Genomic DNA, 26,826 nt, shown 5'->3' with positions numbered 1-26,826 from the left:
AAATTTTAACACAAGGGGGAAGCTGATAAAGAGGAAATGTCTGACAGAATGTGAAGATCCTAATGATAAAAAAAACCTCCTTGCACCTAATAACAGTCCAATTCCACAGCAATAAATGCGATGTAAACAGAGGTAAAGAGCGCCGACCAGCAGGCAAAAATCAGCCCAGAAAGGGCCGTATCACCCTACTTAAACTCACTGGATGGTTAGAAGAGGAGACAAATCACCCCATGTATGAGGCTGATCTCATCCACACAGGGTGTGCTAGCAATCTGGTCAGGTATGACAAAATGGCGCCGCCCCGCCCAAGAATGGTGCGAGCAATATTTTTTGTCAGCAAAACACATGTTCATAGCAGAGTGTGTAACAAACAGATATAACGTGCATTGTGGCAAAGCTTGGGGGGGGGGGGGGGGAATCATGATTCCCACTTACACCTGTGAGTCCTTAGGGAACTTAGCTCAATTATAGTCAAGCCAACTTTACTGAGTGATAATACCTATTTATTACAAGTACTTACATAGCGCCATCAATTCACACAGTGCTTTACACATTTATTGTACATTAACATCAGTCCCTGCCTTTAAGAAGCTTGCAATCTGACGTCCCTAGCTTCACAATTATACCTACTACCAATTTAGACAGGAGCCAACTAGTATGTCTTTGGAGTGGGGAAGGAAACCGGAGTACTCAGAGAAAATCCACACAGACACAGGGCGAACATGCAAACTCCAGGCGGGTAGTGCTGGTGTTGGGATTTGAACAAACAACCCTAGTGCTGCCCAAACAGAAGTCATTTGTTAAGATTGCCTTTGCTAACTGGTTTGGTGCCTGCTTTTGATATAGCACTATTATTGGGGAATAGGAATTATTTGCCATGCTTCACTGTATTGACTTTCTTTTTACACTCAACCTGGTGTATCAAAGGGGCTGAGGCCCTTTGGAAGGTCGAGGCAAGCAACAGAGGACCCATCTTATTCATAGGTTCCTGTGGGGGTAGAATTACAGATAAATAACTAATTTTTTGGGTGGGTGAGTGGTGGGCCAATGTTCCTGGGGCCAATATTGTTCAATTTGTTTCTTAATTTAGATTAAGTTACTTTAAATAACTTAAATTACTCCTGATCCCTGAATCAGCAGAGCTTCCACTAATTTCAGATCTACCCCTTAGATTTAGAGTGACTGCACTTCGAAGTGCACTGCAAGTGCACTTTCATGTGCACTTGCAGTGCAAAGTGGATTAGCCTTTCGTAAATAACCCCCATTGTGTTTTTTTCAAAATTGTCGCTCTTCTTTTGTTTATAGCGCAAAAAATAAAAACCACAGAGGTGATCAAATACCACCAAAAGAAAGCTCTATTTGTGGGAAAAAAAGGACAACAATTTTGTTTGGTTACAGCATCGCACGACCGTGCAATTGTCAGTTAAAGCGATGCAGTGTCGTATCGCAAAAAATGGCCTGGTCATTGAGCAGCCAAATCTTCTGGGGGTGAAGTGGTTAATATGTAAATAGCCACGAAATTGATAAGTAAATAGAGGCGGCATTCATATGGATATCATGCCCCCACCGAGGTCATATCCACCATCACTTCTGTTGAATGCTGCCCCCTGGGGAGGTAAAGGGCATGCTTGAAAGTCCTGCCTGCAACTGTGGTCATTAAGCCTAACATCAGCCTGTTCTGCAAAGGTAAGCAAATTGGAGGTGGTGCCACAGCAGCGTGAATTTTGGTGCATGTGAATACGCACATCTCAGCAGATGCCTGAGGGTGTCATTAACAATTAATGACACAGCTGTGTATCTGGTAAAGAGCAGCATGTTTCCGTGGTGTCAGGAAAGTGATTTTGCATGCAAATCAGTTACATTGGTGGTCAGTGTAAATCTTCTCATTACATTGGGTCTTGGTGTACAATCCTTTCATTCACACTAGTTGCCAGTGTGAAGGTTCCCTTTACATTGGTGGTCAGTGTAAATCCCTTCTTACATTGGTGGTTACTGTGAATGCTCCTATTACATTAGTGGTCAGTGTAAATCCCCATCCTAACTAATCCCATCCCCCCACCACTGCCACTGATCCCATCAACCCCCCAGCATTGCCACTGATAACACCCTGCCCCTCCCCCAGCATTGCCACTGATCCCAGGAGTCCTAGGATCCCTAGGAGTTTTCTGTCTATTGATGGGCCCCCTCATCTCCCCAGATCATGGTGTGCAGGCAGTGGGGAGATGATGTGTTGTAACCTTTAGCAACCAATCAGTGAGCAGTAATGATGTGCACTAACCTCTTGCAACCAATTTTTGAGTGGTAAGGGTATGTAGTAACCTCTTGCAACCAATCAGTGAGCAGTAATAATGTGCAGTAACCGCTATCAACCAATTAGTGAGTGGTAAGGATGTCCAGTAACATCTAGCAACCAATCAATGAGCAGTATTGATGTACAGTAATCTCTAGCAACCAATCAACAAGCAGAAGTTATGTGCTGTAACCTCTAGCAAATAATCAGTGGGCCATAATGTGTGCTGTAACCTCTAGAAGCCAGTGAGTGGTAATGATACATTTTAACCTCTGGCAACCAATCGCAATTGTTGCCTGATTCAGTAAACTGGTATTTTTTGTATGTCTCAGAGCAGGTGAAGAATGAAATTGCATGGGGGGGGCCAAGAAAATGTTTGCCCAGGGTCCAATCAATATTAAAGATGGCCCTGGCTTTGCATTTGATCCAGAATGCATATTAACTGTTAATTTGTTTATTCCATTTTAGTCTACATATGTTTTCATTTTCTAAAATGTGCGAAAAAATCAAATATCACTTCCATGCAATGTAGGAACCATTCTGCAAATAGTTAACATGCATATCAATATCCTATATACCTGCCAAAATCTCATACTTTGCTTGTGTAATTGGCTCCCTGCTTTTCACAGAAGTACACCATAATTCGATACAAGCAAAATTTTCAGGCATCACCTGCAATAAGATTCTTATTTAGTGAGCCACTCTACAAGACTCATCCATTCTAGAGGGATGCAGACACTGCAGGTTTTTCCATTACAACACAGATATTGCTCAGGTTGTTGTAATGAAGGCAGACCTTCCCATTCAGCAATCCATAAGAGAGAGAATATGGTGAAACAAGCAGCAATAGCTTCAGAACAGAGAAAGTTATGAATCTACAAAATACTTTCCTAAAACGCTTACAACATAAACAGTTCTATGATTACATAACTGTAGTCCTGCACAAGATAGATGTGCACATTTTTGATTTTCAGCCACAGTTTTTCCTCATCAATAGTCCTTTAGAGTTCATATCTGGTCGAAACAATATGATAAAACATTTTGGCAGGAAAATACAAACCACAAGAGCCCAGGTAGAAGATAAGATGGCAAAGATCTCTGTGGCCACAGTATACTTTCCTTGTGAGCTGTGAGAGGCTGGAATGTAGGAAATCCAAACACTGAGGAAAGCCAACATGCTAAAGGTAATAAACGTTGCCTCATTGAAGCTGTCAGGTAATCTTCTGGCCAAGAACGCAACAATAAAACTGATGGTGGCTAGGAGACCAAGGTATCCTAACATAAACCAGAATGCTGTAGGAGAACCTTCATTGCAGCTCAAAATAATTACCTGTGACTGAGTGTTAGAGTCAAACTCTGGAAAAGGAGGTGAAGAAGAAAGCCAAGTCACACAGATGGATACTTGAATTAGCAGACAAAAGACAATGAGTGAGTAGGATATTCGTACACCAGTAAACTTTCTTAACTGACTTCCTGGCTTGGTGGCTTTGAAGGCAATGATAACTGTAATAGTTTTGGCTAGAACACAAGAGATACACAATGCAAAGGCCAAACCAAATGTAACCTGGCGGAGAAGACACTTATCTATTTGCGGGTATCCAATAAACGCCAATGAGCAAAGGAAGCAAAGGCACAAAGATATGAGAAGAAGACAGCTTAAAGACCAGTTGTTGGCTCGCACAATTGGTGTGGTCCTATAATGGATGAACAATCCCAAAATTCCAAGTGGGACAACAGAGGAGAATATGGCAATGGTAACCAAGATAATGCCAAGTGCTTCACTGTAGGAGAGGAACTCAATGGGCCTTGGCAAACATGCACCTTGCTGGAGATTGGGCCACATATCCCAGGGGCAAGGGAGGCAATTAACAGCATCTAGAGAAGAAAGCTATTGTCAGTATTGTAAAAAGCACAGTTTGTGTGTAGAAACCTAAAATAATTAAACATAATCTTATAAAGCACCTGTTTCATTGGAGATTTGTCCCTGAGGACACGGTACGCACTGGAAACAGCAGATGGGCTTTCCAGGAATAGTCACCTTCATAAATCCTGGAGAACAGCTAGAACTGCACTTTGATGTTGGGACCTTAATGAAAATAAATAGAAAATGCTTAAAGAAATAAGAAAACAGATCCTAAAGAATGTAGCAGAATCTGACTGCTAACATGTGGGTACACCTTGCCATGAAACATAATTAAACTTTCATGCATTTTAGGAACACTCAGATTAGGTGGTTATTTTAGGTAGAAAGAATGAGCAATGAAGAATGTTGAGACTGGTGGCTAAAGATTAGCTTAGGTGTTTTCGCAACTCCACATGTCCGCACCCGCCAGGAAGCTGACACTGCGCATCACTAATCACAGGTAACGAGACATTTCCTGATCTGTGCAGCCGCGGATTGGGAAATGTCTCACTGTCTGTAATTAGCACTGCGGAGTGTCAGCTTCCTGGCAGGTGTGGGCACGTTGAGTTGCGAAAATGCTTGAACTTATCCTTACTGGTGGCTAGTGTTCCAATATTTTTTTTATTGTTTAGGTGAACCTATATTTTGCAGATGCAGGGCAGAGCAACAAGTTCATTTAAAATAGGCCTCCCCAGAAGCACATGTGTAAGCTATCAGTTGAGATGTCTTACACAGACATAGCTGTCACATGGAATGATTTAGATGCTCCTCCATGGGACTGGCATTAGAGCAAACTTGCATCCTCTGTATGGACAAAACACAGACATGTAAGAGGGCTTCTGATTGGCTGACTGTTGGCGCTACATTGCTCAAGCTCCCGCCCCTCTACCCCTTGGATAGGACAACAACCCACTGCTATAGCTAAGAGTCTCAGTCATATTGTATCCACTCGTTGCCATAGGCCTTCCCTTCCATGGCCATTAGCCTTTATATTCATAAGAAAGCAATGTCCACACAAAGTTATAGTTTCCGCACTTTACTGTTGCTATTCAAAGATAGAATTTTTTTTTTTTTAAAGGTAAATTTTATTTGGTTTTGTGGTATAAGACAAACATACGAACATAAATACACATATTTCGAGCAAACATTGCTCATTGCAGTACAGAGTGTAAGACAATGGTATACATTTGGCATACATGTTTTCATATTGTTCAGCTGTATATGTCTATTTAATTTTATTAATAAACTTGGTATCATTGACTGGAATTTCTTTGTTAGCTTTATATGGCAGGTGTGATAGTGTTTTCAGAGTTAGTCCACAGACCCCATATTTTGTGAAATTTTTTTGGGCATCCTCTGGCTTCGTATGTTAATTTGTATAATGGTATGGCTTGATTAACCATGGTCAGCCAGAATGCTATCGTAGGTGGGGATTGTGATTTCCAGTGAATGGTAATAGATTTTTTGGCATAAAATAACACAATTCTCAAGAAAGTTTGCTTGTTTTTGGATATACTCTCATCATCCACATATCCTAGTAGGCATCTCAGGGGATTGCAGATATTAGGCAATTGAGTCAAGGAACTGACAAAAGCAGTGACCCCTGACCAGAACCGCCTGATCTCGGTGCATTCCCACATCAAGTGGAAAAAGGTGGCCTCCATGATGCTGCATCTGGAGCACATTGCCGATGGTAGTTTTTTAAGTTTAAATAATAAGGATGGCGTGAAGTATGCTCTATATAATAGTTTGGTCTGTATGACCCTGTCCCTGGAAGAGATGACAGAGGGGACCTGGAGGGGAAGTATGTCCTGCCAGATATCCTCCGTCAGCTCAGGGATATCAGCTTTCCACTTAGTGAGCGTGTTACTAAGTCTGCTCGTTGTAGTGTGGAGTAGAGATTTATAATATATGGAGATTAATTTGTCATGGGAGGGATCTATTAATAATTGCTCTAGCGGAGATAATCGAACAGTCATATTACGCAACCCAAACTGGGTGGTTGCTGTGTGGCGTATTTGCAAATAAAGAAAATAGGCTGTGCGTGGCAGTTGGTAGTCCTGGCGAAATTCCTCAAATGACCGAAACGTATTGTTTGAGAATAAATGCATTATGGTTTTTACCCCTTTTTTCGACCAGTATTCCCCATCTGTCCTACGGGCGAATTCCTGTAGATTTGGGTTCCCCCATAATGGAGTGTTTGGGGAGTAGATACGATGTTCAGTGTCTGGCAGCATTTTAGTTAGTTTAAGAATTCGTAAAGTCATTTCAAGGATTTTAGTGCTTTCCCTCCCTCTGAGAGATAGGCGGTGGACCAGATATTGTAGGGATTCGTAAGAGGTGAGTATGGCTGCTTCTAGGGACGTAGCCGCATTGTTGGCTTCAGGGAAGAACCACCAATGGGCATGAACCAGCTGTGCGGCTATGTAGTATGTCTGAAGACATGGTAGTGCCAAACCTCCCTCCGACACCGGCAGTTGAAGAGTATTTTTTGCAATTCTCACCATTCCCCCCTTCCATATGAAGGTGATAAGAATAGAATCAATCTCTTTAAATTTAGTTTTGGTGATATATACTGGTGAATTGCATAGGATGTATAGGAAACGTGGAAGGAATATCATTTTAAAGATATTTATCCTACCTAATATCGTTAGGTTAAGATTGGTCCATGTCTTCAGTGTGGTCTTCATTCTGCTAATAAGTGGGTCTAGATTATATTTACTATAAGAGGATAGAGGATGTTGAATCATGACCCCCAGGTATCTGAAAGAGTCGACTATTTGTAGCGGGCAAGAGGAAGGGGGTGTAAACACCGCATCCGGATCTATTTTAAACATAAGGGATTTGTCCCAATTAACTTGAAACCCTGAGAAAAGGCCGAACTGTCGAATAATTTCCAGCAGGGTTGGGAGTGACGACTGAGGGTCCGCCAGGTATATTAACATGTCGTCAGCGTATAAAGATACTTTCTCTTCTAGGCCCCCAATCGTCAGTCCCTTTATTTCCCTACTGGATCTTATCAGTGCTGCCAGAGGTTCTATCGCAATTGCAAATAGCAACGGTGACAGGGGGCAACCCTGCCTAGTACCCCTTTTAATCAGAAATGGATTGGTTACTGATGTATTTATCCGCAGCCTAGCAGTAGGCTGTGAATATAATAGTTGAACCCACTTGATAAAGGTATTTCCAAACCCAAATTTCGCCAGGACTTCCATTAAATAAGGCCATTCGACCGAGTCAAATGCCTTGTGTGCATCTAAGGCCAGCACCGCTCTAGTCCCTACAACATCATGGGTGGCCTGCAGGTTTGTGAACAGTCTCCGTAAATTTATGGATGTTGATCGTCCTGGGATGAATCCAGTCTGATCTGCCCCAATAATGGTGGTGATAACTGTGTTCAGTCTCCGGGCGAGCACTTTGGCTAAAATCTTGACGTCTGAGTTAATTAATGATATTGGCCTATATGACTCACACAATAGGTGGTCTTTATGAGGCTTGGGGATGAGGACAATCAACGCCTCTGACATTGAGGGCGGTAACTGTCCTGTTTTTATAGCAGAATTATAAACTCTCAGTAAATGGGGTATCAAAAGTTCCTTGAATTGCATATACCATTCTATGGGGAAGCCATCCAGTCCCGGCGTTTTGTTTCTGGCAAAGGACTGTATGGCTTCTCCAATCTCCTCCTCTGTCAGAGGATCATCAAGGAGTGAGGCCTGTTCTTCTTGGAGCCTTGGTAACGAGATGTCAGCCAAGTAATCGTCTAGTTCTACAATAGTATAATGAGCTTTGGTAGCATATAATGAAGAGTAAAATTTCACAAAAGCATCAACTATTTCCCCACTCTGTTCCACCACTGTACCTATTGCATTCTTAATTCTTGGAATACTGCATGGTTGATAATCAGGCCTAGATAAATACGCTAATAATCGACTATTTTTGTCTCCAAACTCAAAGATTCGCTGATTTTGATACAGTAGTTTCTTCTGAGTACGCTCTAGAAGGACTAGGTCCAGGTCTCTGGATCTATGTTTCCAAGTATTATGTGTTGCTGGGGAAGGGGTGGTAGAGTAAGCAGCCTCGGCTGCCCTAAGATCCCTCTCTGCGTCCCTTAATTTGGACTGGGATGCCTTACGGGCCTGCCCGATTGCCGCCGCAAAAATGCCACGCGTGGTGGCCTTAAAGGCATCCCAGGTCAACGGGACAGAGACACTTTGACGGTTGCGTAACCAATATGCTTTCATTTCCACCGCGCCCTGATCCACCACCACCTGATCCGCTAGCCAAAGAGGGCTCAGTCGCCACAAGCGGTATGAGGTGGGAGGGCCCAAGGCAAGGTCCATCATTAAAGGGGAGTGATCAGACACCGCCCTTGGGAGATATCTGACTTCAGTCACCCTATTCAATAGCTCAGATGAAACCAAACATAGGTCTATTCGGGACAGAGTACCATGCGTTTCGGACTGACATGAGTATTCCCTCCCGTCTGCGTGCTTCCACCTCCAGGTCTCCACCAGATCAAATTGGGTCAGAAAAGAGCACAGGGGTGTGGGGGGCGATGTAGAGCACTTGAACCTGTCTATGGAATTGTCGAGTACTGTGTTGAAGTCCCCTGCTATCAACAGAGGGCCTTCTGCTATCGCCAAGAGGGAACTCATCACCCGTTCAAAGAATAGTTTAGTGAAGGGTGGTGGGAAGGCTTGTGACCGTATAAGGCTTACCCCATAATTCAAGTACCACAATAACAAAACATCCGTTAGGGTCAGTTTTAACATGCTTTATGGTGATAGGGGCAGATTTTGCTATAAGGATAGATGTGCCTCTGGCATACGTGGAATAAGTAGAATGTATTGCATAGGCAATTTTAGCTCTCTTTAGAGCCATTACTCTTGATCCCTGAAGGTGGGTTTCCTGGAGGAGGATCACGTGTGGATTGTGTCTTGCCAAATAATCAAACATCAGTGACCTTTTGACCTTGGAGTTAAGCCCCCTAACATTCCATGAAACTATACGGAGCTTAGACATGCGTATAAACAAGTCATACCTATTCGAGTCCATTTCTCATTGTCCGCCAGAACCCCGCCCTGGGTGAGGTCCAGCGAGCCCTGAGAAATAGACCAGAACACAACTATCTCTATTATGTTACTCAACGATTTATGGATCTCAGTCCCAGTCTGCAGAAACTGTAGAGCCAAAGAATCACTTTTAAAGTATGCATATACCATTGAACACCAGCTTTGTTTGTAGATAACCATAACGTTGTAGTAAAACCCCTCAAAGTATTCCCCAACAAGTTTTCCCCCCTCCCTAGCCCTCCCGGCTCTCATCCCCCAACATATGAGAGCTTTATACCCATAACCAAACCTATTTGGCAAGAGGGCCATGGCTCAGACCCCTAGCCGACTAATCTCAGGAGACGTGGAAAGGTCCACAGCTCTGGGTCTCCATCCGTGTTTGTCCGCACAAAGCAAAGAATGTGTGGTGTCTCTTGGCCTGAAAAATCATGGTGGTAAAAAAATAATAATAATACTAAGAATAATAGAAAAAGGAAAAATAACAGTCAGGGAGGATGGTAGGTTGCTTAGTGGCATCCGAGGGTAGCATGGGAGATGTCTTCTTCTTCAGAGATATGCAGGATTTATAGTCCCGTCTCGACTGCTTGTAGATGTAAATGTATTTTCTACTTCTTAGGATGCAGGAGAGGAAGTCCCATAACAGCTGCAATTGGGTGTAGTGAATGCCTCCAGGTGGGTTTCATGTATAGTGAGACACTACCGGGGGGGAGGTCCCCTATCCTGGTTCCTGCGATTCGGATGTGCTAAGGTGTCCATCCATTGTGATGCCTCTCTGGGATCCGTAAAGAAATAGGCCTTGCCCTGGTAGATGATGCGCAAACGTGCAGGATATAACATGCCATATGGAAGATGAAGCTCACGTAGCCTGCGTTTAATTGCCAGAAAAGTGGCTCTCTGCTTCTGCGTGGCTACAGAAAAATCTGGGAAAATGGTGATGTTATTGCCATTGAAGGATACTTTGCCCCTCTCTCTAGCTACTCTGAGGATAGCCTCTCTGTCACGGAAGTGTAGCAGCTTTATAATCATGGCACGTGGTGGGGACCCAGGTGGCAGAGGGCGCATGGGGATTCTGTGTGCCCTTTCTATGGCGAACATCGGTGAAAAGGTGTTTGCCCCAAACTCATTCAGCAGCCATCTTTCCATGAATGTTTCTGGTGTTTTGCCCTCAGCACCCTCTGGGAACCCCAGAAAGCGCAAATTGTTCCTTCTGAGGCGGTCTTCCATATCAGTGAGCTTATCTGTAGTGTATTCATGGGCCTGCCGCAATTCCCTCACAGAGCCCTGTAAGGGACGTGTCTCATCTTCCATATCACTAATGCGTTGTTCAGCATTAGTCATTCTATGGCGAATATTGTGGACATCTTGTTTCAAAAAGGATAATTCTGTTTTGATGGTGTCCATTTGTGTGGTGAGGGATGCATGGCTGTGCTGGATGGCTGCCATAATCTGGGACAGTGATGGCTCTGCAGGGCCTGCATCCCCTCTGTCTGTTCTGGGGGATTGAGGATCATGTCCCTCCACAGGGGAGAATAGGAGGGGGTCTTCTGGGCTTAAGGTAGGGGGGGATCTTTGTGACTCACCCTTCCCCATGAGCTGCTTCCAGGGTGTGGATGTGAAGGTTGCCTGCCGCTGTTTGTCTCCCTCATGCTGAGCGGCGCCATTTTGCTGCGGCCTGCATGGCGGTACCGACGGCCCGGTTCCTGGGGCCTCCTCCATCGGTGGGCCGTATTTGACCATCCCCGGATGGTCTCAGTGCTCTCCGGGTGCTGTGGGGGTATATAGGACCCTCGGATGTCGGCCTGGATCTCAGGATTTGAGCAGGATATGTGCGGTGTGGACGGAGCTCAGGCTGTGCACGTCCTCACATCCCAGGTGCTGGCCACGCCCCCCAAAAGATAGAATTGACATGTCACATCACATAGACCTAATATCCAGTGTTGCTTTGCATACTTTGCTAATTACATATAGTGGACGGCCCGTAGCACATTGCACCCCATTATTAAGCCATCTTCCATTAATACTCCTCTCTTCTCCTTGTGAGCACCACAGTGTTGGGACCCAACTCTCTGAAGTTACTCTCTCACTCCCCAGGGTCATCAGTACTCACTCAGAGGGCTCTGACTTACCCATAAGGCTTTGTGCATCCAGCTCACGACACCCTTCCTTTTGTTCCATAGACAGGACTGCTGCAGCTGAACCTCTTGATTATGTACATCACCCAAGGCCTTATACCCTACACTGGGCCACTGTAGTAGTTGACTGCACCCTCATAAGTGTGAAGTGTCTGACTCCCATTCCCTGAACACTTACAGCTCCTCCTATCCTGGCTTTTATAATGGCAATGACTACATCCATGACATCACTACAGGAAGGCCTTGTCCAAAGAGGGCCCTAACACCCACTTACATAATTCCATAATACACACTATCTTTGGACACAACCGCCTAGTGGCAGACTAGCTAACTGCTCCTGCTTACAGGCATGCTATCTTTCTCTTCATTTAGAAAATTTCCTTTCACTACCAGTCCCAAAGACCTCACAGGAAGGGTCACTTGCTTTTCATACAAGCTATAAGGCTGAGACTCTAATAAGTACTGGGTTGTCGTTTGATTGCCCTATAGGTAGTACTCTGAAGGAATAGTGCTGGAAAGTTGCTTGTGTTATGTGTCTACAGCAACATTTTTCTATATCAGGACATTCAAGATCCCATGCATGTATCCCTATATTAATGTATTGAGCAGTAAAGGTCACAGCTAGTGCCTTCACATGCCGCTAATTGTGCCAACAGTGTTCATTGCTGGCAGAACATAGACACACTGGTTATTGTGATATTACAATAATTAAGCTGGATGGTCCGTAGCACATTGCACCTCATTATTAAGCCATCATCTATTAATACTCCTCTCTTCTCCTTGGGAGCCCCACAGTGTTGGGTCCAAACTCCCTGAAGTTACTCTCTCCCTCCCCAGGGTCATCACTACTCACTCAGGATGTCTAAAAGCACGTCAGCTTTTTGCACAGAAGTTTCCAGGAGATGTCATTGGTGTGCACTTATCTGTTTCCTGTATGCCGCCAACATGGAATAAGATTGAGTTCCCATGGCTGGCCCCAGTGTACGCACAGCTGAGGGGAACAATGGCGTTTGGAGCGGTGGGTGTTTTTTTGGATCATACTATGGTACTGTATATATATATATATATATATATATATATATATATATATATATATATATATATTTTGTAAGGGGGATACAATCAGTGGTGTCATTACAGGGGGGCAAGGGGGCGCAATTGTGCTCCCTGGGTTAATTCTTGCTCCCCTCACTCCCCTCCCTGCTGCCCCCGGGTAGTGGCAATCTCCATGTCTCAGGCATTGCAGCTGCGGTTCTTAGTGCCCTGCCTGGCTCCTTTCACTGCATCCTGTGTCACTCTGTCATACACAGGTCCGTTGCTGTCCGGGAGCTGCAGGCATCGTGTAGCGGGCAGCTGTCTGTGGGTGGGTTTGCCCTCAGGGTGATGATATCAGCAAGAGCCCAGGAGGAAAAACACTGCAATGCATGCCACTGAGGTCTGTAAGTAGAGGGAAAAGTCATGCAGACTGACAATTACTGGCCTCAGGGATATTGTGCAGATTGACCTGGAGCATATTATACTGGGAGCTAACTGATCTTGGGGGGTATACTGGTGGATCGACAGTGCAATCCCCCCCCCAGGGGTTAGTATGTCTCCAGACTAGTTAGCTCCCAGTACAATATCCCCCCAGATAAATTAGCTCCCAGTCTCTTTGCTGTATATTTCCAGATGTCTCTTAGCTGGATTGGGCTGTCTCTATGCTATATGGGGCAGTCTCTTTGCTGGACTGGGCCATCTCTTTGCTATATGGGGATGTCTCTTTGCTGGATTGGACCTTCTCTTTGCTGAATATATGGGGCTGTCTCTTTGCTGGATGGGGATGTCCCTTTGCCTAAGCAAGTTTGTCCACTTTTATTCAACATGACGAGCAGGGCCCTCTGATTCCTCCTGTATTAAATTGTATTGTAACTGTACTGTCTGCCCTCATGTTGTAAAGCGCTGAGCAAACTGTTGGCGCTATATAAATCCTGTATTATAATAATAATAATAATAATAATAATAATAATAATAACATGGCAGCAAGCAAGCACAGTATAAATGCTGCTGGTATTTGTATAGCAGGTCCATAGCATATAAAAAAAAAAATCTGCTTGTCTCAGCCACTAACAAAACTCAGCTCAGTTCATGACTATCAGGATACTCCCCAATAGGTTCCCTAAAACAAACTTGCAGCACTCATATCTTTTTAGTGTTCTACCAGTACTCAGCCTTTTCACTCAGCAGCAGGCTTCGAGAAAGCGAAAGAGCAAGAGGAAGAGAGAAAGAGAGAGAGAAAGAGAAGGAAAGAAAGAAAGCCCTGAGCATCAGCAACTCTGTAGTCCCAAAATCTTACCTGGCCAACCGTATATCTGTGATTTTTTTACCTTTTTAATATCATTTACTTTATACACATTTTCAGCACTCCTTACCTGTTTTTCCTTCTTCCCACAGTTACCAAAAAAAGGAAAATTACATTATGGTATTACATCATGTAACACATGGGTGCCCAACCACTGGCCCGCGTCCTCTGATGTGGCCCGCCACCTCCTGCTCTGGGACGGTGGGTCAGCAAGCCCAGCGGGTTCCCGACCTGCCATCCCTGAGCATCAGCAGGAAGATTTGAGCCGGCGCTAGAGGAAGCAGAGCCGATGCTTCCTGTATAGCACCGGCTTCTGTCTCAGGTAGAGTGATACCAAATGTGCTCCGCCTGTGACAGTTCCCAGCATGATACAGGAAGCATCGGCTCTGCTCTCTACTGCAGCCGTATGCTTCCTCCAGCGCCGCTCCTGTCACACTTATGGCAGATATAGAGGATCAAGAACCAGCCACCAGTATTCAGATATACCAGCCAGCAGTACCCAATAGTACCCGCCAGTACCCAGAAGTACCACACAGCAGTACGCAGAAGTACCACCCAGCAGTACCCAGAAGTACCAGCCACCAGTACCCAGCAGTACACACCAATACCCAGAAGTACCAGCCAGCAGTACTCAGAAGTACCAGCCAGCAGTACCCAGAAGTACCAGCCAGCAGTACCCAGAAGCACCACCCAGCAGTACCAAAAAGTACCCACCAGTACACAGAAGTACCAGCCAGCAGTACCTACCAGTACCCAGAAGTACCAGCCAGCACCAACCACCAGTACCCAGAAGTACCACCCACCAGTACCCAGACATACCAACCAGCAGTACCCACCAGTACCCAGAAGCACCACCCACCAGTACCCAAAAGTCCCACCTAGAAGTACCAGCCACCAGTACCCAGAAGTACCAGCCAGCAGTACCCAGAAGCACCACCCAGCAGTACCCAGAAGTACCAGCCAGCAGTACCCAGAAGTACCAGCCAGCATTACTCAGAAGTACCAGCCACCAGTACCCAGAAGTACCAGCTAGCAGTACCCACAAGCACCACCCAGCAGCACCCACCAGTACCCAGAAATACGAACCAGCAGTACCCATAAGTACCAGCCAGCAGTACCCACCAGTACCAGCCAGCAGTACCCAGAAGTACCAGCCAGCAGTACCAGCCAGCAGTACCCACCAGTTCCAGCCAGCAGTGCCCATCAGTACCCAGCAGTACCAGCCAGCAGTACCCACCAGTACCCACCAGTACTCACCAGCTGTACTTCCCAGTACCAGCCAGCAGTACTTGCCAGCAGTACCCACCAGTACCAGCCAGCAGTACCAGCCAGTGGTACCCACCAGCCATACCCACCCTGAAGGACAGCCAGCAGCATCCACCAGCCATACCCACCTAGGAGACAGCAGCAGCCAGCAATACCTACAGGAATCCTGAGGAAGAAGTGAAGATTGAGGTCAGTTAAGGTGCAGGTAAACCGCAGTGCATCGGTGTGAAAGGAGCCTTAGGCTCCTTTCACATGATCGCCTCTATAGAGCGGCAGGTTTAAACTGACCTGCAACCTTTTACACCCGTTTTTTAAGCAGATCTCCAATCCGATCTGCTTAAAAAAACAGAAGGGAATCCGTCCCCTTCTGTCTGGGCATATCGGAGGGCCCATAGAGTAGAGAGGGCTGTGTCCCTGTCTGCTCTGCATATGCAGAGTGGACACAGATCTGTCATCTGCTCTGCTCATTGTGGCCCACAACCAGCTGCCAAGTCGCTAAAGTGGCCCTCGCTCTTCAAAAGGTTGGGCACCCCTGATGTAACATGTTCTTAACCATACACATTACATGCTTTACAACTCCACAAGGTGTTTCCACTGACAGCACACCAGTAGGGTAGTCTTTCGCATTGCCATGTATACAAAGCATTCCCATGTGGTCTGGGCCAAGCTTGGCAAGACCCACCAGACTGACATAAACCAATGTGACAAGCTTTCCAGTGTCTAATCACTAAAATAAAACTGACACAGAACCATTTTCCCTCTAGCTGGTATTTGACCAAACTTTGAGTGTTTGTATGACTGTGGTGGTATATTACAAGTCCCTCAAGGGCACAGTTATTTGTATTTTGTAAACTATATAGACAGATAAACAATAAATGATACGTTTCCTAAAGAAGATGCATCTACATAGCATGAATATTTTTTTTTTCATCCTGTGCAATCATACCATTGTTTTGTTATTAATCCATACAATTCCAGCATGGTCTAGCCGCATGGTGTTCCCATCTGTGGAGCTGAAGTCATATCTTCCTACTATAACTTGCTCCAGGGACCCAGTAGAACTTATCTGCCAGTTCACAATATCATAAAGGGCAGGAGGATCTCCATTGTCATCAAAAAATATGTTTGTCTTGTCTTTAGTCTGAAACCTTGTTCTTTTAATATAATGGAGAAGCTGGAAAAGAACATTAAGAAGAGGGGGATTTGAAGCAAAACAAACAATACATATAATCAATTGACTTTGTGAAAAATACAAATAACGTACTTGCCAAGGGTCAAAAGACAAAATATTTGCGCATTCATTCTGAAATGGGCCTTTTCCTGGCTGGCAGTGAAGTAGACTGTGCAAAGCCCATGCAAATGCATAAACTGCAGTGTAGACATTGAAGGTTATTCCAAACTCAACTTTTAGCATTGACTTCCTTAGGTTTTCTTCTCCAGTGCAGTCATGTGCTGTTCTGTTACTTGTCCCGTCATCCAAATTCAGGTGCTTAGTCCATTTGCAAGAAAAAATTTCCTCCCAAAACTCTATTAAAAAAGAATTATTTGGAGCTTTTGATGGGTGTAAGCTGTAAATATGCTCCTTAAATCCTGGAAACTGTCCTCCATGGACAGCAAACCCAAGAGTGCCCATCAAGACATGCTGATACTTTTCTTTAGAAAGAATATTAGAGGTTGACCATGCTTCACTGGCTATCCAGATTCTATCAGTCACATTCTGTCTTGCTAACTCCTCTACAACTGGTAAAAAGTCTGGTTTGGAGGCCAACACTGCCACAACTTTGGCTGTTGACCCCTTGATAACTTTGACAATGTGTGGAGCATTCCTGTTGGCCTGGCTAATCATAATTGTTTCTATGAAAGCTACACATGCACCAGCATTGATTAATTCCTGCTTTACCGCCTGGAGACTTAGTTGACCATAGTCATTATCACTTGCTAGAAAGCCAACCCATGACCAACCAAAATACAGGATTAAGTTAGCGAGACCTTGAGACTGAAATACATCACTAGGTATGGTACGAAAGAAAGAAGGAAATATTTTTCTGTTGCTGAGAGTTGGGTTGGTTGAGAAGTAGCTTATCTGTGGATTAAAAAAATTACAGGAATCCTATTAGACATATCGGATAAACAACAAATCTTTCATCTGTGGTAATTTATTTCCATCTACTGTATGTATGTATGTATGTATAGGTAATGTAATAGGTATGTAATGTATGCTAAAGAGGATCATGTTTTTTTAATGCCCAGTAAAAAGTATTAAACATCAACACTGTAGGGAAAAGGTTAAAGACACTCATCTTACTCATCTTATATCTGGCCCCCAGTGGTCTTGCCTAGGCAAGCCACATATAAGAATGAGATGAACAAGAAAAAGAGAAAGTATACTGATAAATACCGTCTTACTGAAGATATGGACTATCTGTTGTCTGCCCTATGAAAATATCTATCTCTCAGATATGTAGTACACTCATCCATGTGGACACAAACCACCACCAGAGGCTGCAGACATGATACAGGAGGTGGACAGAGGCTGCAGACATACTACAGGGGGTGGACAGTGGCTGCGGGCATGATACAGGAGATGGACAGAGGCTGCGGAACATACTACAGGAGGTGGACAGAGGCTGCGGACATACTACAGGAGGTGGACAGAGGCTGCGGACATACTACAGAAGGTGGACAGAGGCTGTGGACATGATACAGGAGATGGACAGAGGCTGCGGAACATACTACAGGAGGTGGACAGAGGCTGCGGACATACTACAGGAGCTGGACAGAGGCTGCGGACATACTACAGGAAGTGGACAGAGGCTGCGGACATACTACAAGAGCTGGACAGAGGCTGCGGACATTCTACAGGAAGTGGACAGAGGCTGTGGACAGGATACAGGAGATGGACAGAGGCTGTGGACATACTATAGGAGGTGGACAGAGGCTGGGAACATACTACAGGAGGTGGACAGAGGCTGCGGACATACTACAGGAGGTGGACAGAGGCTGCGGACATACTACAGGAGCTGGACAGAGGCTGCGGACATACTACAGGAGCTGGACAGAGGCTGTGGACATACTACAGGAAGTGGACAGAGGCTGCGAACATACTACAGGAGGTGGACAGAGGCTGCGGACATACTACAGGAGGTGGACAGAGGCTGCGGACATACTACAGGAGGTGGACAGAGGCTGCGGACATACTACAGGAGCTGGACAGAGGCTGCGGACATACTACAGGAGCTGGACAGAGGCTGTGGACATACTACAGGAAGTGGACAGAGGCTGCAGACATGTCCGCCCTGACCTGTGGAGAGGTGAAAGGGGCACAGGAGGAGGACACAGCACACTGATGATGTGGACTGGAGAAGTAATATGATGGTGGGCAGTCACAGAGCACATCAGTCTCTCTTTGTCCCCTGTATGGCATTGGCATGGCTTCAGCCCCCCCGGCTCCCAGTAATGTCCTCTTCTCTCAGTGTCCCCTTTTTTACAACGATATCCCACCAGTTTCACTCTCCCCCTCCTCCTCACTGTCAGGCGTCACCCCTGCTCGGCTCCTCCGCCGATGAGTGCACTGCAGGACAGGAGTCGGCTGCCGTGGTCTCTCTCGTCTCGATCTATTCAAAAATGGCGCCGGGTGGCGCAATTACGTTACTGTGCATGGCCGAGTGCATACAAGCTTTTCCGAGCCCGGCCAGCTTCAGATCGGCGCATGCGCAGTTGAATGGTCAGCTCGCGGCCATCTTTTTTACGGCCATCCGTGCCTGTAACGGACTTTAACGGCTAAATCTGTGGGTGGTTGGCAACACTGAGCAGAGCCAATCTGCCCTTGGGGGCCCCCCCACAGCGGCGGGGCCCTACGCAGCTTGCGTAGTGAGCGTATAGGGCTGATTGACTCTGCACACACTCAGTACTCACATTTGAGCAATCACTTTGGTCAAAGCAATAGCTGCTGCAGTGACAGATTTATTTATATAAAAAGCTTAGTTCTCAAAAGCTAAGAGATAGATGATGATGCAAATACAGTACAGCTTAGTTGTTGATATAGAACAGTGAGTCTAATGACCCATATGAATATGGGTGATATTGAGCGGGTTGGTGAGTTTGTTGCTGTTTAAGGTATTAAAGCCCAAGGGATATCATATGGCTATCCACAATTGGATGATTATAAGTCCCTTTAAAAGAAAATTGATAGCAAGACAGATTCCACCTAGTGAAGCAAGAGAGTGATGTTACTGATACTTTGATAAACAGCGGAACCGGCTTACACATAAAGTCACTTAATAACACAGATGCATCTCCAAAAGGCTGTCAGGTGGGGAGGTGAACCGCAACAGAACAGCAACATCATAGCTATATTGATAAGCTTAGTTAAGAACACTCTCACCATGTCGTATGTGTCGATCACTGCCCTGTACCTCTACCCATCGATCCGGTTTGAGCCACGCTCAGGATGAGCCGGTATTCAGGCACCTGGAGGTTTTCCTGCTGTAAATAAACTGCCGTGCATGTAGACTATTGATTCCAAACATTGGATTAAAAAGCCGCCGTTCCTCCACTATCTCAATACTTCACATGTGCAGCAGGCAGACGATCCCCCTTTCGACGTGCTGACGGCACACTGACGCGTTTCACTAGCCAATCAACGCTAGTTTCCTCAGAGCTGGGAGTGGTTTAGGAAACTGGGCTTAGATATCCATCTCGTCCCAACTGTATTACCTGTGTTTGACCACTAGATGTCATCCACACAGACTCCCATACTTAACATTCAGCATACGGCACACACACTGAGTGCACTGGCTTATGCATTCTATCCGGAAGAGAGAACCTTTGGTGATAGCGCTTAGGCACGAAGACCAAGAGACAGATTCACTGTCCCTCTTCACTAGTCATTTTAGATACATTATTTTTCTAGAGAAAGCTACAGATTACATTCAATATGCAAACAGGCAATATTCAAATAGGCAAAAAAAAGAAACAGATTCACTGTCTCTCTTCACAGGTCATTTAAATGCACTATTTTTCTAGAAAAGGCTGCAAATTACACTCAATATTCAAACCTAACAGCGTCATGGAATTTAAATAATAGATCCACATTTTCTCCTTTTGAAGGAGAATGGTGTCAAAATCACCTCTCCCTGTGAGTAGGTTTAGTACGTAGATCCCCTTTACTTTTAACCCCCTAGGGTCACCATCGTGGAGCTGAGCGAAATGCAGATAAATAGGGTGGTCATTTTATATTGAATGTAAGAGGATATAATAACCCTCATATTGTCTATATGTGTATATCAAGTGAAGTTTCATCAATTAACTTGGTAGGTGTAAATATTATCACATGGAGATAGAACTTTGGTTCACATATAGTGGCATTGACCTCACCCTATAGGGATACCTGTTATGGTCACTTACATACAGTTCATGATTTATAATAAAGGTTACGTTTTACCTCTCCCAGAAGAATGTCCGAAAAACTAACAGTTATCAACCCCTACATCCTGTCTTGTTGTTAGGACATGAAAACAATTGTTTTTCACTCTTGTTATTCTGGAAGTGAGCATCCAATGGTTTTCCTATACTAGCAACAAGATGGTATGTGGGGATTGTTTATTGGGATTTTTTAGGGTTTGACTTCTGGGGGATCCAAATGGTCTACAGGTATGACTATAAAAAGAATGAACATTTCACAAAGCTGCACAGCTTTTTAATGTCTGCTAGTGCCTCTTGACTGCATATGTGATTTTCTGGAAAAGGGGAATTAGTCTTTAAATAAAAACATGTATTAAAATGTATTTAAAATGGTAAAACTTTTTATTTAGTCTTATGCCCCGTACACACGGTCGGATTTTCCGATGGAAAATGTCCGATCGGAGCGTGTTGTCGGAAATTCCGACCGTGTGTGGGCTCCATCGGACATTTTCCATGGGATTTTCCGACACACAAAGTTTGAGAGCAGGATATAAAATTTTCCGACAACAAAGTCCGAACCCGTCAATTCCGACCGTGTATGGCCTGTTCCGACGCACAAAGTGCCACGCATGCTCAGAAGAAATTCCGACACAGAACAGCTCGGTCTGGTAAACTTAGCATTCGCAATGGATACAGCACTTTCGTCACGCTGCAATGTTAAAAATGGTTTAATACTCTCTTCTTCTTTATAATGTGACAAGAATTAGGTAGTTTTGCTGCTCATATTCACACACACTTCTCACAAACTTATTTCTTTACTATTTATCGGGATTCCCTCAACATATTTTGATTAGTCACATCTGACAACATTATTTTGTTTTGTTTTTTTTTTTTGGTTTTTAAGGCCGATTATTTTTTTTTTTGGTTTGTATTTTTTTCAAGGCTTATTTTTTGTTTTTGGGATTTTTATTTGTACTCCTGAAAATTTTTGTGTGTGTTTTTTGTGTCAAGTTACCACAACACCATTGATATGGTGTGGTAATTTAATCTGTAGGAGATTGTTTGGTGGTGTTGTCCCTTGTTAATTTCACATTTTATGTTAGAAATGTACCTGAATCGTCAACAACAAACTGTCCTTTTTGGATGAAAACACACATAGGAGAGTATAATTTTCAAAAAAATAACTTTTATTAAGGGTTCACAACTAAACAAAGAGGGAGGCAACGCTGGAGAAACTGCAGAAATGGGTGAAGCCTTGGACCCCCAGGGCACACATCAACTATTTTCAAGCAAAATTGGTGGCCTGAGGAGTCCTTATCTAAGGGAGGGCAGTCTGGTCCAGAAGTCCCAGAGATCCAGGAAAGCAGCAGATGACATCTGTGTCCCCAGGCTGTGGTCATACGAGAGACTGCAGCTTTTGTCAGACCAGACTGAACCCAGGGCCATCACTCTCTGGTCTTCCTTCCACGCTTCCTTCCACGCGGTGGCTCTGGTGGTGGAGTTGTGGCAGCAGGAGGAGGAGGAGGATGGTCCAACTCAATAACGTCGGTCTTGGGTGTTAGTTCCCCACTCACCCCCTTAGTTAGGACTTTATAAATAAGTTGCTCACACAGGAGGCGTTGACCCTCCTGCATGCCCTGCAGTTTGGTGGCAGCCATGCAGGCAAAGGCCTCTTCAGGAGTGGGTAAGGCTCGGAGGGACGCAGAAGCCTCCTAAATGAGCCTGAGCGCTGAATCCTGTATGGGAGTCGTCTTCCTCGCTCTTTTATATGGAAGGCGGAGGGGAGGAACCTGCGATTCAGTCAGGCTGCGACTGGTCCCAGGCTTCTCTTGGCTGACACTTAGCCCCGCCTCCTCCTGGCTGCCACTAATCCCCACCTCCTCCTGACTGCCACATTCCACAACCTCCTCCTGGCTGAGGTCTTCCTGTGTATGAAAAAGGGACATAGTTTTAGTTTTTTATTCATCAATCACACACAATTTTCACCTCCTGACTGTTGCAAATTGACTGTTACCAAATATAACAGACTATCCTTCTGAGCCCAGCATTTTTCATTCTTGTCCCAATTATTTTTGCCCACTACTGTCTATTGATATGTAAAACACTTTTTTCAATCAGCAATTAGTGATCAATAATAACATCTAGTAAACATAATTTATTTATTGACCAGAAATCTGTAGAAGAATGCTATACCTGACTCAAGCTGGGCTCCTCCACTTCTTCCTGGCTGGAAGGCCCAGGTTGGACATCGGAAGCCTCAGCTGGGGTGGAAGGAAGAGTGGAAGGAAGAGTGGAGAGGGATTCCCTGACTTCAGTGTGGTCTGACAGAAATCGCAGTCTCTCATAGTACCACAGCCTGGGGACATAAATATCATCTGCTGCAGCTCCGGACCTCTGGGAATCCGTGACCTTCTTGCGCTCCCTAAGATAAGTGCTCCTCAGGCCACCAATTTTGGTTTTTAAATAGGGGATGGTTGCTGTGGGGACCACCGGCTTCACCAACTCCAGCAGTTTCTCCAGCACTGCCTGCCTCTTTTGTTTATTGTTATAATGGGGATGTCTCACCTGCCACAGACAGGGCAGCTCCCTGTATTTGTCTATGAACAGGGGGAGGAAGTTGTGGTCGTTGAAGCCATCCATTTTCTCTGCAAGACACAACACAAGACAAACCCTAAGGTCAGGCCAAACTCTCCTAATCTTGTTACAATATAGGCTTCAATTTCGAAGCAGTATAGGCCCAAGTTTAGATCTTACCTTCGTTATCACGATCGGCGCTTTCGATGCTCCTTCCTCCGCTCACAGATCGTACGTAATGTTACGCTTTATACACACTGCGCATGCGTGTAACTCCGCCCACCCCTGACGTTCTTTCTAGTCTATTCCCTGCCCCTTTTCATTCGGCGCAGTAGGGGGAAGAGCACATGGCAGAGACACAGCAGGTGCATGCTAATTATAGCAACGAGGAGGAGGAGGAGGAAAGCCCAGAGCCTGAAACGTTCCGATCCAGAAGGAGATTTAAGGCCTCAAATATGTCCTTTGTGGAGATGTTGGAGATGGTGGACATCCTGAAGAGAACCGACTATGAGGGGAAGTATGGGCCTTACCCCAACCCCAATGTCAGAAAGGCCAAGATCATGGCGAAAGTGGTCAAGAGTCTGCACCGGCATTTCGGGGTACGACGATCGAAAGATCAGCTCAGGAAGCGGTGGTCGGACCTGAAATTAAGAGAACACGAGCAGTACAGAAAGATCCGGAGAGTGCTGCAAAAAAGTAAGTAGTTGTCCTGTGTTCCTATTCTTTATGTTTATTACGTTCGTGCTGCTCCATGTGCTTTTCTTACAAGTCTACATTTTTACATGGCAAATTTCATGTTCATGGGTACATTATTCGTTCGTATCAAACATTTTTCTTTCAGCCTATAAAACACCATTGTTTAGGCCATATGCATTTGGCTACAATTTTTACGCCCTACTTGTCATAAACTATTTTGGTTGTGTAGATGGCTTTGTTACTAGAATGAAATGCAAACTAGATTCTGTGTAAGGAGAGGACACTCAGCAGCTGTTTTCACATCTGGACACTGGAGCACTACTGTGGGACACAAGAACACCCTTTTTATTAGGTGGCCACACAGGTGCTCCAGTGGATACTATAGGTGGGGGGCTTCATCTGTGAAGCTTGTACCAAACAGGTAAAGTATTGAAGCTTGACAAAGGACACTGAAAATGCCACATTTTGGAACTCTGCCAAAATAGACAATTGTACCCCACTTCCAAGCAATGTTTTATAATTATAGTTCTGCCATCAAATCACTGTGTGCTAAGTATAGCATTTTTGTTTGACATAGGGGAGAAAAGACTCAGAGGACACCCCTTATCTGAGGAGAATACAGACCCCCCACCTCTGGAAGAAGGTGAAATCCCACCAACCCAAGAAGAGCAGGAGGAAGAAGATGTGGTGGAAATTGTCACCACAACAGGTGAGTGTCTGCGACCACAGGCTCAGGTAAGAGATGGATGACGGCATATATTTGATACCTTTTTTTTTGGGTTTCTCTCTTTTTAGGTGATCGTGATGTTGTGGATCCAGATCCTTTCACATCAGAAAGTGCCCAGATCCTGATCGGGGAGATCATGGGGTGTAATTTAGAATTGGAAAACCTCAATAAAAACATCAATGATGTTATTCAAAAAAATAAAAACATCATTGATGTTTTGGGGAGAGTTTAAAACCCCTCTCAATCCCTTTGTTTTTTTGTGTGCTCCAATGTTCAAAATGTTTGAAAGATTTGTCGAAAAGCCTAATTTGGAGGATGCACACAGTGTGCCAACATGTGCTATCTGCCATCACGGGAGATCAATGGATGCGTTTTGGGGGGTGCAACCCCTTCCTCAATAATAAAGTAGCTGAGAGGAAGGGGTTGCTCCCCCAAAACACGTCCCTTGATCCCCCGTGATGGCAGCTAGCACATGTTGACATTGGGAAATTTGTGTGCATCTTCCAAATTTGGCTTTTCCTGGGGTGACTTCACCCCATCTGAACGCAATATCAAACACAGTTCCTAAATACTCATGTCTGATATTGCCTTCAAGTTCTACCAAATGTGAACTTTGTAAGTTCAAGATTTGTGGCTTTCTTGTTGGTTTTACACATGCCTGTTTTAGCTTAAATGGACATTTATCTGTTTCATAATGCTACCCCAAACATTGTTATACCACAAACATGTTGTTATGTTAGAAAAAACTTTTCTAAATGCACATGTGATTGTGCAGGTATTAAAGAGATTGTTAAGCAAGAATGTGTGGATTATTGTGTCAACGCTAAAACACTTTGTTGGTGATGTCATTGCTGTTTTCTGTGAAAATGGGGGTTATTTCCTAAGGGAAAATCCTCTTTGCACTACAAGTGCAGTTTAACTGCACTTGTAGTGCAAAGTGTCTTTGCCTTTAGTAAATAACACCCAACAGTGCTTTGTATAAGGTTACACAATCACGCCATTTTTTGGACTCAACACATTTCTGGCACGGTCAGCTAAAACACACACAAGCAGTAAATGTCCACAAAGATTTTCTTTTTTTTGCTTTTTTATTTGATAAAGGCTTCACAAATTTGCTGGCATATTGATGGCCCCCCTACCCGCAAAGAACTCCAGGTATCGTAACCGGACATCACGGGCACTCAGGGAGGGCAAGCCAGGACGGCCACTTTCAAGCGCCATCAGTGTTGTTTCATGGATCATTCCAGCCTCAGGCCCAACTGAGCCAGCATAGTTGGCGGAATGTTTGCGTAAAAAGTTACGGAGAATACAGCACGCCAGGATTATATGATTAAGTCTATACTCCACCATATGGATGGGTGTCAGAAATAGGCGGAACCGGCTGGCCAGGATTCCAAATGTGTTCTCCACCACTCTTCTGGCTCTGGCCAGCCGGTAATTAAAAACCCTCTGTTCCGGGGTGAGGGTCCTCATAGGGAATGGCCGCATAAGATGGTCCCCCAGCGCAAACGCTTCATCAGCAACGAACACGAATGGGAGTCCTTCCACATTGTCCTCTGGAGGTGGCAAGTCCAAGCTGCCATTCTGGAGACGCCTGTAGAACTCCGTCTGGGCGATGACTCCACCATCGGACATCCAGCCATTCTTCCCCACGTCAACATACAAGAAGTTGTAATTAGCCGACACCACCGCCAACATCACAATACTATTGAACCCCTTGTAGTTGAAATAGTACAACCCCGAGTTGGGTGGTGGGACGATGTGGACGTGTTTCCCATCAATTGCCCCTCCGCAGTTAGGAAAGTCCCACCGCTCGGCAAAGTGGGAGGCCACAGTCTGCCATTCCTGTGGCGTGGAAGGAAACTGTTGAGGAAAACAAAAATAAATTAATATTTTTGCACATAAACATGGCAAGCAGATTAGACACAAACATTCTTGGCCAACCTCCAGATAGCATTTATTAAGGGGAATTTAACAACACCAAAGTATAAGGTACACCTATCATATTCCCCCTCCCCCCCCCCATGGGCCATTTCTAACATTATGGGGGTTGGGAAATCTTGGACAGGTAACCCTCTCCACTTCATTGAGAGATGAATGCCTAAATACAGGGTATTACTTGGAACAGCCCCTCCTTAGTTACACTATTGGCAGCCCACTGGACAGGTAGGAAGTGTCATAATACAAAGATATAAATACACACTGTACACATTTGAGCACATTTTGACATTCTGCTATTACCTGTCAAGATAATAATAGGATATAAAAAGTTTAAACAGTACCATTTGAAAGTATTTAGGCAGGCCCTTGCACTACATACTTTGGGGAATTCATCCATACATCTGACCACAAAAGAGGTGGGTATAGTGTGTATGGGTTTGGCAAAGTCAGCAGATAGATGATTGAGGATAGATAGAGAATT

The 26,826-nt window shown here is 44.8% G+C and overlaps 1 protein-coding gene across 1 annotated transcript in view; it reads right to left on the bottom strand.

Annotated features, from left to right (window-relative positions):
* Positions 1–3,260: 3,260 nt before the first annotated feature.
* LOC141134130 (extracellular calcium-sensing receptor-like) overlaps positions 3,261–26,826 on the bottom strand; it is a 30,741-nt gene continuing 7,175 nt past the window's right edge. Inside the window, exons 3-6 of the mRNA XM_073623716.1 lie at positions 16,269–17,087; positions 15,951–16,178; positions 4,253–4,376; positions 3,261–4,165 (exon numbers count right to left, since the gene is read on the bottom strand). Of these exons, the coding sequence (XP_073479817.1) occupies positions 3,261–4,165; positions 4,253–4,376; positions 15,951–16,178; positions 16,269–17,087 (2,076 nt within the window). The remainder of the gene's footprint in view (positions 4,166–4,252; positions 4,377–15,950; positions 16,179–16,268; positions 17,088–26,826) is intronic.

Source organism: Aquarana catesbeiana, linkage group LG03 (assembly GCF_042186555.1).
Source record: "Aquarana catesbeiana isolate 2022-GZ linkage group LG03, ASM4218655v1, whole genome shotgun sequence".
Taxonomy (NCBI): domain Eukaryota; kingdom Metazoa; phylum Chordata; class Amphibia; order Anura; family Ranidae; genus Aquarana; species Aquarana catesbeiana.
The sequence above is the reverse complement of the archived record's forward strand: the minus strand, read 5'-3'. Positions and strand labels throughout refer to the sequence as shown.